The 12,421-nt window shown below is 40.4% G+C and overlaps 1 protein-coding gene and 1 long non-coding RNA gene across 2 annotated transcripts; both read left to right on the forward strand.

Moving 5' to 3' along the window:
* The first annotated feature begins 5,564 nt into the window (after positions 1 to 5,564).
* Positions 5,565 to 9,161, forward strand: LOC136267650 (uncharacterized). Its single transcript, XM_066062800.1, has 3 exons — positions 5,565 to 6,621; positions 6,699 to 7,825; positions 9,156 to 9,161. The coding sequence occupies exons 1-3, from the start codon at positions 5,565 to 5,567 to the stop codon at positions 9,159 to 9,161; spliced, it is 2,190 nt and encodes a 729-aa protein (XP_065918872.1).
* Positions 9,162 to 9,806: 645 nt separating this feature from the next.
* Positions 9,807 to 11,590, forward strand: LOC136266771 (uncharacterized). Its single transcript, XR_010706279.1, has 2 exons — positions 9,807 to 11,120; positions 11,308 to 11,590. It is a non-coding gene; the product is annotated as an uncharacterized lncRNA (long non-coding RNA).
* Positions 11,591 to 12,421: the final 831 nt, after the last annotated feature.

Here is a 12,421-nt window from a genome sequence, read left to right on the forward strand (position 1 = left end):
GCTAAAATACTGCAATTTGGAAACATTTCCACATAAAATTCATAATATTTTCTGCCTGTAGATATTTCATATACTGCCTTTAGATTATAGGTATGGCTTTCTAAAGCATTTTGCTAATCAAAATGTTTGGGTAGGTACAGACAACCAAGTACATGATGCACCCCTCTCACAATTGTATAACACCGAATAGGTGCATGTTAGAATAATATAATGTTGAATGTGGAAAATTTTGAAATTTGAACAATACAAGATTGAATCTGAGCATTTTCAATGAAAATTGTGTACCTGAATTAAGTATTGCCATATATATTAACTACACAAGTGGATGAATGAAGCCCTTTAAACAAACCAATGCACTTCATTGCATATATGTATAGGTGCAGACAGATTTGGAAAATTCCTTAACAGAACCAACTACATGTTTCCAGTGAATGTTCTATTAGAGTAGTTAGCTGACTGCTCTATTAGAGTATCTCGATCTTGTACACCTCCAATGCTGATCCGGGTCCTTGTTACATAAACTTTAGCATAAATCCACTGACAATACCTTGGAAAGATGTTTATAAGGTGGTTTTATGAGTATTTGTATTATTAGTGATCATATAATTATGCTAAGACAAAATTTCATTATAATACTCAGCATATTGATCACGTAAAGCCTAAATATGAAGGGGGGGGGGGGGGGGCTTCAGCCCCCAAAGCCCCCCCCCCCCCTGGATCCGCCCCTGACTAAGCAGCAATTATCCTCCAATAATCAGGTATGTAAGCTTAATAGCGTGAGAGCTGCAGCTAATAGTATGCAAGGTCCGATAAATTCCAGGTTCGAACAAAACCATCCATTTACGAACATTGCGTTTTACTAGCTACCAGAAAACAATGCCCAATTTTTTTCAAATTTATGTATAATGTACCAGTGTTCATTAGCTACCAATGACCAGAAAATGGTTTCGGTACCTGTAGCATAGAGGGAGTAAGAGCCTTATGATATTTGGCGGTATTTTGGAATGCCATTAATTTTTTATTTAGTCATGCCCATCAGTAGATTTTATGCTTATGCAAGAATTGCTCCAGTGCTATAGTATAGAAACCAATAATTAAACACCTTGCATGTATAGAACTGTACTGTTAAGTTGATATCAAGGATATTTTCGTTGTTGCACTGCATTTTCAGCTCCTACATGAAGGAGGTGCAAGTTGCTTCTAGCTGCAAGTTTGTACATGTAATGAGAGTAACTTGAGGTCTTATTGGATCTTAGCGATCTTGGCATGCTTTGTGTTTATTCATGTAGCTTTATGTCCTGGGTGAAAAATCGAATCCGCTGACACAGTGGCGTAGCCAAGGGTGGGCATGGGCGGGCATTTGCCCAACCATCACAGTTTCTTGCCCAACCATCACAAACTTTTGCCCAACCATCACAAGTAGCTTAAGATTCACGCGAGGATTCACAGCAGCACACAAAACCACCCTACTTTGATACTGTAAATCGTAAACATGTACCTCATTTCTTGAACCATGACTTCAGAAGGGATCGAGATAGATGGTATATCACGTGATCCATTACGCGGAAAATCCCTTGGGAAGTCCCTATAAAAGACGCACGTGCCACGCTCCTTGGCGCGGTTTAAATTCGAAATTTAAAATGGAGTCAAAGCGTGGTACACTACAGTCGTGGTACTGTATCTCTGAGTCACAGTGAGTGATAATCGTCAGTAGGATTCAGTGTGGATGGTGCTGGCAGCAAAAAATTTCGTTTCAGTGGATTTGTCAAGCGTATTTTTTTGATAAGGAAAGTACCGTATAGCCTACCTTACTGCTGATGAAAGAAAACAGGAAAACGTGACTCTTCTAGATAACAATAATAGCATATGCAAATGGAGCTGGAAATGGAGAAAAGGTCAAGTCATTATAAAGCGTCACGTGCACAAATTGTACTGATTAACCGAGTTGTAGTTTACACCAGATTCATGCAAAATGTACATTGGCTGCTGTAAGTCTGGGACGAAGCTTTCTTGGCATGCTGATATTTGTGTTATAGTTCATAAATTAGCGCCTCCGGCCTTCATTTGGGACCGTGTGGCGTTTAATTGAAAAAGCATTTCATATTGCTGTGGTGGTTGGTCTGTAAACTATACTGCCAGTTGATTGTGGTAAATATGTGATGAACTGTTTACATTGTTGGTTCTTGTAGGTTCAGCAGTTTGATGTCACGTGATACTCAGCCACGGCGATCGTCGGTGGATGCTTGCCCTACAAGTTTAATAGATAGCATATAGCTAGTAAATGTTTGCATGCATGCAAGCAGCATTTATTTACACTATAGTATAGGTAGCTGTAGGCCTTGTGTGCATACACTTTTTATATTTTTCTTTGATAATGTCTCACATGAAAGTGAGCATGTGTGTGTAGTTAAGTTGATGTTATGCCCAACCATCAAATATTGGCTGGCTACGCCCCTGCGCTGACATGGGCGATATAAGACCGGTGTCACACACAGTGATATATGTTTCCCGCACACATATCCCTAGGGATTCGTGTTTCCCCGCACACATATCACTAGGGATCCGTGTTTCCCACCAGAAGCTATCAGTGATATGTGTTTCCCGTAGCGATTTTTAAAATATTTCACCGCACACACATATTCCTAGGTAGGGTCCGCAATCCGAAAAATCAACTTTTACAAATCGATCCCCCTACCATTGTGGGTTGTTCATTGTAGTATCCCATTGCTAGATCCACCATGAAACCGGAGGCACGATTGTTGTCTTCACAGAAATATCGACTTTAGTATTTCGTGAGATGCAAAAATTATTTTTAAAATTTCGTGCTCCACACAAAGAACAGGATAGAACTTGCTACTTAGATAGGTATTATCTAGAGTTAATGTAGTTAAAAAGTACGCACAGTAATAAGCAAATGGTTCACTGGGTTCCCGGTACAGGGTTGCTTTCTCTCAAAAAGCAAAAAACGAAACACAAATTTTCGAATTCAAACTGCCCTACCAGTCCAGACAAGAAAAGCCAACTCTTCCTCATAGTGATGTGATAAGGTTGGATGCATAGTCTGTCTATGCTGTTAGTCTGGAAAGGATCTGAGACTTCTCACCATCTGGGTGAAGAACGTCAAAAATTTCGTGCGTCATTTCAAGGGATTCTCTCAATGGTACCAAAGTGCTTTCCAGTACTTCTGATGACACACTGGTCACTTAATTTTGTTTAGAATGATGATAAAGGATGGATCAAAACGTTTGGTAGTAGTAGTAGTTGGTGTTTCTGTGAATTCATATGGTGCAATATACCAGGAGCTCCACCCAGCTCGAATCAAAAATGAAAGATTTTATGCTTTTTTCGGTTTGTCTTTGGATGTTTAGCAGCATAATGGTGATGTAGGACGATCTAGTGAAAACTTGAAGCTGCTGTGGAGCGTGATGGGTGAAGTCAAATTTGGACGATTTTGCTGCCTCCCTGGATGCATAGCTTAGAGCGAGGCGTGGAAGCCGTGGATGAAATAATAATTGACAACCGCTGTTACCAAACGTTCAGGGACATCTTTTGCCATAGTTTTAGTTTATAATTGATGATTGTTGTGGCTGCAGAAGCGCTGGAAATGGCTAGAAAGCGCGACACAATTATTTGATGCTGCAGAAAAATTTGACGCTCGTCACCCAGATGGTGAGAAGTCTCAGATCTTTTCCAAACTAACAGCATAGACAGACTATGCACCCAACCGTATCGAAACACTATGAGGAAGAGTTGGCTTCTCTTGCCCTGGGTGGTAGGGCAGTTTGAATTCGAAACTTCGTATCTCTTTGTCTGTTTTTTCAAAGAAAACAACCCTGTGCAGGGCACCCAGCAGATCATTTACTTATTTCTGTGCGTACTTTTCAACTACAACAACTCTGGAGACGATTTGGCTAAGTAGCAAGTTTAATCCGGTCCTTTGTGTGCAGAACGAAATTTTAAAAATAAATTTTGCATCTTGCGAGATACTGAAAACAATATTTCTGTGAAGACAACAATCGTCCCTCCGGTTTCATGGTGGATCAAGCAATGGGATACTACAATGAACATCCCACAATGGTAGGGGATTGATTTGTAGAAGTTGATTTTTCGGATTGCGGACCCTACCCTAGGGATTCGTGTTTCCCCGCACATATATCACCAGAGATCCGTGTTTCCCACTAAGATATAGCCATCGTGCAGTAACTCCAAGGTCCTATGGCTAGTTGAAAACAGTACGCGATCCAACCATTCAGTAGATGTATTGCTATCTATAATAGACACCCAAGGCCGCCCACAGGGGGGGACTGGGGCATTTTGCCCCGGGCCCCAGCCTGAAAGAGGCCCCATGAAGAGCCCCCTGAATACCTGTTTAAAAGATCGATATACTGTAATAGAGCAGTCAGATCTAAATACTCTAATAGAGCAGTCACAGTATTCTTCAGAGGAGCAGTGTAGCAAGTTTATAGATAAGGAGATATGGTTGGTGATGGGTAGTTATTGTCTTTGCCAGCAGGTTGTGACCTTTTCTTCTTTTTTTTTTTGGTCTTCACCTTACAACTTGGGTCAAGGGCCCCACTTTAACTCTTTGCCCTGGGCCCCTTAATTTCTCTGGGCGGCCCTGTAGACACCCATGCATATTGCATGTATATAGCTATAGTTAGCTAACTAGCTATATAGCTGTTCTATATATACCATATGCGTATTTTGTACCATATGCGTATACGCGTACGGTACAACCATACGCGTATGGTGCGGAAAATCGTACCATCTGAGTATAGCTAACCTGGTATGCGTATTAATTTTTTTTTTTAAATCACGTGATCGCAGCTCGAGAGGAACCCTCTGTTGGCTTAAACGCTGCTGGCAGCATTTTTCGGGGAAATACTTGCCGGAACTGTGAACGGTTTATCAGAGGTACGTATCTCCGTTGCCTACATGGTGGGCTTCTCTCTTTGCGTTGTTCTAGGTCACGGTGGGCTTTAAATCGACTCTACCTTGACCAGCTCTTCTAGTTTATGTCCCTTCGCCGGAGTGCGCGCATTCGTGCGCAGGAGGCTGCTGCGATAGCGGGTGACTGTCCTTCTCGTTCAGCTGTGGACGATCCAGACGGATTATGGTGCTGTTGTGGGGGAGTTGATGATGGACACCTGATGCTGTGTTGTGATAAACAGTGTGAGGGTTGTTGTGTGTGGTACCATTTTGACTGCTTAGGGTTGTCATATCCGGATGCTGTCCGGATAGGAGCATCTCAGGATGATTTTGTCTGTCCACATTGTTCTGGATACAACATGACTAATGGTGAGCAATGTGCTTCAGAGACTACATCAGGCCCAGCACCTGTGTATACACCCTACACTGATTTCCAGTGGGGCGATGTTCATGGTGAACTTGTCTGCAACTTCATGTTGTCGGCGTATGAAAAAGTTGTCCACTGGAAGCCAAATGTGTTTCTGATACCCTTTGGCAAAGCTGGAAAGCGATTTGTGAAAGAACTTGCAAGATTTTATCAGTGTTTTGCAGAGAATTCTGCCCTTCACTCCATTGCCCTGTTGGCAGTGTCTGTGATGCAACCTTTACTTCTACAAAAACCTTACAAGAACAGCAAGGCTAAGGATCATTCATCTCGTTTGATACGAAGACTGGATTTATGGTGCAAGGGGTCTTTTGATGATCTGCTGCATGAGGGTCAGTGTATACAGGACCGCCTTAGGCAGAATAATTCACTAGGGGGGAAGCTCTGTGATCGCTCTCGTCTGTTTGATCATTTAATGTCTGAGGGCAAGGTTGGTATGGCTCTTCGTTTACTGTCGGAGGATTCAAAAGGTGGAGTGTTGTCACTAGACTCAATGATTCCTTGTGGTGTGGATCCATCGGGAAATCCTGTATATCGAACTGCTAGAGACATTCTATTAGAGAAACATCCATCAGCAAAGTTTGCTACCCCTGACGTTCTTCTAGATCCTACTGGTGATCCAATCACTCCCCAGTTTGATCCGATAATCTTTGACTCTCTCACAGGCGATCTTATCAAGCGTACAGCACTTAATACTCATGGTGCTGCCGGTTTGTCTGGTGTGGATGCTTATGGGTGGAAGCGTCTGTGCACCTCTTTTAATGAGGCTTCTGTTGAACTGTGCCAAGCCTTGGCCTCTGTTGCCCGCTGCTTATCCATAACTACAGTTGAACCTGCAATTTTGATGCCTTTTGTTGCTTGCAGGCTGATACCTCTCGACAAACGCCCAGGTGTGAGACCAATAGGTATTGGTGACGTGCCCCGTAGAATTGTTGCTAAGGCGATCCTTTATGTTATAGGTGATGATATTGCACTGGCTGCTGGCCCATTACAGACCTGTGCGGGACAATCAGCTGGCTCTGAGGCTGCTGTACATGCTATGAAGAATATGTTTGATGACAGTGATTGTGAAGCTGCACTCTTAGTGGATGCTACTAATGCATTCAATTGTGTGAATCGCCAAGCTGCCCTACATAATATATCCATCCTTTGTCCTGCATTTTCTACTATCCTGAACAACACTTATGCTCAGCCAGTCCGATTGTTTGTAGTTGGAGAGGGTGAAATCCCATCTTGTGAAGGAACAACTCAAGGAGATCCTCGGCAATGTATGCCCTGGCTGTGGTTCCCTTAATTAAAAGACTCCGTGTGGCAGTCCCCAGTGTTGGGCAGGTATGGTTTGCAGATGATGCCACTGCGGTGGGAAAACTGAAACTTTTGCATAAATGGTGGCAGATACTATCCTCTTTGGGACCTAATTTCGGGTATTTTTCTAATGCATCTAAGACAGTGTTGATTGTAAAGCCTCATTTGTTAACTATTGCAAAATCTATCTTTGCTGACACTGGTATGCAGATTACTGATCAGGGCCAGCGCCATCTTGGGGCTGCATTGGGCTCTCGAGAATTTGCAGAGGGGTTTGTGGCCAAGAAGGTTTGTTCTTGGTCTAGTGAAGTGCTTGCTTTGGCTGAGATTGCTACAAATCGTCCTCATGCGGCTTTTTGTGCTTTCACTCATGGGATGATAGGCCGGTGGGTATACATCATGAGGACCATCCCCAATGTCGGGCCCCTGTTTCAGCCTCTAGAGGATGCCATCCGTTTGAAGCTGATCCCTGCCCTCACTGGCCATGGTGCTTGTTCTGCCTTAGAGCGTGATGTGCTCTCTCTACCCTGCCGCCTAGGTGGCTTGGGTATTGTCAATCCTGTAGACATTGCTGATTCTCAGTTTACTGCATCTATCAAAATCACACACTCTCTGAGATCTTTGATTGTTGCTCAGAATCTACTAGCCCCTCTACCCGACGTTAGTTCTATCAAGGCTCAGATTCATCAGGATCGTCGCTCTACTTTGAGGGGGAGGGCTTCTACGATCAAATCTAATCTTTCGTCACAATCCCAAAGAGTTTTAGACCTGAACAGTGAACCGGGTGCTTCTGCCTGGCTGACAGCATTGCCTTTAGCAGAGCAGGGATTCCATCTGATGAAGCAAGAATTTTGGGATGCCTTGCATCTTAGATATGGCTGGAAGCTCCTGAACATACCCAGTCACTGTGTTTGTGGGGTCCCATTTTCTGCGGATCATGCTATGATTTGCAGACATGGAGGCCTCACATTTGTTCGCCACAATGCTTTGCGAAACACCACTGCAGAGTGGCTTTCCAAGACATGTCATGATGTGGCCCTTGAGCCACCTTTACAGCCACTTACTGGGGAGATCATTGCACCTAAGACTGCCAACCGTCAGGATGAGGCTAGGGCAGACATACATGCTAGGGGATTCTGGGGGCAGCGGCAAAGTGCCTTTTTTGACGTAAGGGTGTTTCATCCTAATGCACCGAGCTACTGCAACACCAGTGTCCCCTCTTTGTATCGACGTCACGAGGCACAGAAGAAACGTGAGTATGGTGACCGTGTCAGAGAGGTTGAGCAGGCCTCCTTCACTCCCCTTGTGTTTGCGACCACTGGAGGTATGGGAAGGGAGGCAATAGTTTTCTACCGTCGTTTGGCTGACCATCTATCTCGCCGCGGCTCTACTAGTTACAGTCATACTCTGGCTTTTATCCGATGCACATTGTCTTTTTCTCTACTTCGGTCAGCTACAATGTGCATACGTGGAAGTAGGTCCATCTCGCATCGCTCCTCTGATGCCTCTCCTGAGATGGGCCGCATTGATGAGCACAGGGACTTTTAAACTTTTAGCAATCTGGTCCTTTTTATTCAGCTGTCCAGCACGTGCTTTCTTTGTGCTGGGGGTGGTAGGCAAGGGCAGTCCATCCAGCCCGGGAAAAAAAAAAACCTGGTATGCGTATGATATCAAGCAGAAGGTTTTTGCACTGCCGTACCTATTGACTACGCCTGATGGCACTCTGCTTTCATTTCTGTTCGGGAAAGAGGGAGGGGGGAGGAGCTAGTCTTTCTGTTCAGTGAAGATCGAGATACTCTAATAGAGCAATCATATATTTTATTATTATTATATAATTGCAAGACCTCGCACAGCGAGTATAAATGCAATATACAAATCAAAATATATAGCTACAGCTAACTAATTACAATTTTACAGTTCATTTATAAGGTTGTTAAACACGGTGATAGATGAAGCTTCAAAAGTCTCTGGTTGCAAGTTGTTCCATATAGCAGTGGAAGGAAAAAAGCTGAATTTATATGTGTCAATTCTAGTAAATGGCAGGGTAAGTTGATCTGATTATAGCTATTCTATTCTCTAGAGCTAAGATCAATTTAGCTTTACTGCGATTAAGATATAATTTACTTTACTGCATGATGCAAACCTATTTAAAATAAAGCATTCCTTAAAATAAAAGAATAACGCGATATCTCGCATGACTATATATAAGTGATGAAACTGACATCTTGATTTAGGACAATATATGATAAAAACAATCATGAATTCATCACACTGTTGGCAGATCCAGTCTTGAATTGTGTTAAGTCCTGCTGATCTGGTAGGATCTGATGAAATTCTACATTGTCAAAACTAATAAAGGTCAATCATCTGGGTTGGAAGCTTTACGAAAAACATGATAACACCTAGCTGCATACAGTATAAGTCTGAAAAGTATAAATCAAAGGAAGGGGATTAAATATATGTCTTAATTTATACGTAGTCATTGGTGTATATCTAGCTATAACAATGTATCTCGTTGTCTGTTTAACATTTCATTTCATCAAAGCATCTGACAGTTCCATAAAACACGTGCAATAGAGCCATCACCCATATAATTATGATGGTTTATGTATAAGCACCTGTGGATTATTTTCTTGATGTCTTCTGAGTTTTGTACATATTGATTTATTGCCTCGTTCCGCTGTCTACTGCCTTATTTGTCATGGATTTCCATCTTGCATTTTTATAATAAATGACTTCATTTATCCACAGTGTAATTGATTTGAAAGTACACAAGCTGGTATACTGTATACGTTCTTTAGAATAGTTGAGTTAAAATGACCAGATTTGTGAAAAGGTACTTTTTCCACACATTTTACATACCAGCAAACAAAATGGTGTAACACTTGACTCCTTACACTGATAAACTTGCTCTTAGTATCAAAATGCAGATAGATACTAGTAGCTACTGTACACTCATGGATAATTGCATGCAGGCAATTATAAGGTATATATTCTAAAACTTACGAAACCCCAAATTTCAAAATATGCATGGGTCAAATTTTGTCCGTGAAAAAGGTACCTTTTTGCAAATCCGGTCTCAAATTATCTAGTTGTTGCATAGCAACTGCACACACTGACGGTAAATTTTAATTTTTGTTTTTTCTTCCACACAGTACATTGTGGCTGCAATTGCTACACATATATTGCTTCTTATTGGATTCATGATCCATTGTTGATACAATGAAAATTCAAAAACTAGGCCATTATTACAAATGCTAATCCTCCTTCATATCCATAATAGAGTTAATGATGTAATGTAATGATGTGACATGATGTAATATAATGTAATTTATGCATACCTGTAACATTAATATTGTGTAGTGTAGTTGTAAGAGTTAGTTGTTATTGTGTACTTTCAGTTATTGATTAATAATATTATATACAGTAGTCTGTCTTGCCTATAAATGGTCTGCCTACACTTCCCTACAATTAGAACAATACCCACACATAATATTTATGTGTTTACAAATACTCCTGAAGATAGTCAAAGATTAGTACAATAATTAAAAGCTATATAGAGCGATATTACCCAAAACTCTACTAGGGGTTTCTCTACACTTGTATATATGAATTTTGTAAAAATGTGTTTGGGTTTAAAGGTGCCCAATTATCCCTTCAACATAAAACAAGAGCAGTATGCTCCTTGTCTTACTCAGAAACTGAAATTGAAGTTTGATCTTCTAAAGCATTATTTAGGGCAAAAGACATTGATTTCTTTTAGGCTGTAGAATTGTGCCAGCATATTGATATTCACGATTTTTCAATGAATATAACTGGAATGCATAGTGATATAAACGCTAAGCCAGTAGAGGTAGCATTGTAGCTAAATATAAACATAAGAATTTGATATAATTATCCATATACTACATTCTGATTGGTTACAACATAGCAACCATATTAAATAATTTGCATCCATTGGCAAATGGAGCCAATTTTTTCAGGCATATATATATTATTTTATTAAATATTTTATTCTATTGTTGCTACATATAATCTATTGTTTTCCTTTAATTTGTTAGTGCACTAGCTTCCACTTAAAAATGGATATTTATGCCTGGTGGCACTAAAGGTGTGTCACAGTTGAGCAGACAATTTTAATCAGATGAGCTCGAGAAGTACAATGTATAATGATTGCTCAAACAGAGGAAGACCTGGAGAATGCTGATACAATAACATTAAGGGAGGTAGCAAAGAGATATAACTGTAGAGAAAGTAATGTTTTTAGTTTGCAAATCTGCATGGCTGTAGCTTATAGCAATATTAGACATGCTATACTATAAGACTGATGTGCATAGTAATTAATTGTGCAGTAATTTTTTTTAAACTGTAGTTCTGTTCGCTGAATCTTTGCTATTGAATGAGGCATGTGCATTGCCTGCTGAGATGAAGTAGGAAAACATAACATGGCAGAGATTTTATGGTGAGTTTATGAGTTCTAATGTATAGTTCAGTAATGAATGTATATTAAGTAGCATTGTTTTATTATTAACTGCGCAAATTCACAGATTGCGCCTAATGATCATGCACTAATCATTTGTCAAAGTTGCAATTTTTGATTCTTTAATACTCTTTAAAGTTAACAACATCCACATTAATTTGTGCTGTAGGTCCAGTGTGATGAATATACTATTTACAGTATGTATAAACAAGAAAAGTAAGTAAACAAGAAATTGGATCCTCAAAAGAAGAAGAGTATACATATAGTATATAAAAATGCAAATACAGTGAGGAGCCATATTGCACAACTGATGACACTTACGAAGTTCATTTTTCCAGTTATTAGCTTTGCACAAGCAGTATAATTATGTATAATTCAGTTAGAACTTACTAGCTACCTACCATGCATGTTGTAATTGCTCTCCTTGCTTATTTACCCAATTCTGTTGTAAATTGTCAGTTATCCACACTTATAATTGAGTATATTATATAAGACCATCTGCATGCTTCTGATAGCTAATGTATAAAGTAGTATACATGCACAGTACCATTTATGTAAAGTTCTGCAGACAGAGTGAGATCATGTACATAAGATTTAGGTACATTAGTATAGGACTATAGTGGGTATTGCATGGGCATGGCAAGCTAGGATAAAATGCATGTGTGTGCTGATGAATAAATTTATAGTTACAGCTCAGTAGTAAGCAGATTATTGTGTTGTGTTCTAAGTTTGTTCAGCTAGAAATACTTGTAAAAACAGCCCATTGTAGCTAGGTGATGGCAAGGCTAGACGATACTGAGAAAAGGCATAATACGCATATGGTACGTACCATACGCGTATGTCTATACCATACGCGTATGGTACGGAAAATCGTACAGTACGCGTATGGTATGTACCATACGCGTACGGTACAAAATACGCATATGGTACATACCATACGCATATGGTACATACCATACGCGTACGGTACAAAATACGCATATGGTATAGAAATACCATACTAAAACCATAAATTTTTTTTTTTTTTTTTGATAAACCTTCGTACATACTGAAAACTACAACATACTACTACTTATTACCTAACTATATACTTATTACTACCTATACGTACTTAACTTAACCAATGTCAAAGTCAGGAAATTCGTCCTCAGCAGTAAGCGAATACTGGCGGAGTATCATTTTTGCATTGTACCTCCACAAAGTCACAGACAGTTGCTGAAGAAGTTGGCGCCTAGCAAACTTTCGACGTAAACCGTTTCTAACAGTTGTTCTGTCAGCTATGG

Source organism: Dysidea avara, chromosome 9, assembly GCF_963678975.1.
Source record: "Dysidea avara chromosome 9, odDysAvar1.4, whole genome shotgun sequence".
Classification (NCBI taxonomy): Eukaryota; Metazoa; Porifera; class Demospongiae; order Dictyoceratida; family Dysideidae; genus Dysidea; species Dysidea avara.

What these genes read in the sequence shown, in the direction of transcription:
- LOC136267650 (XM_066062800.1), top strand. Translation starts at nt 5,565, where the DNA reads ATGCAACCTTTACTTCTACAAAAACCTTACAAGAACAGCAAGGCTAAG. An exon ending in TCAAGGAGATCCTCGGCAAT is followed by an intron (nt 6,622 to 6,698) that starts GTATGCCCTGGC and finishes TATGGTTTGCAG; the next exon opens with ATGATGCCACTGCGGTGGGA.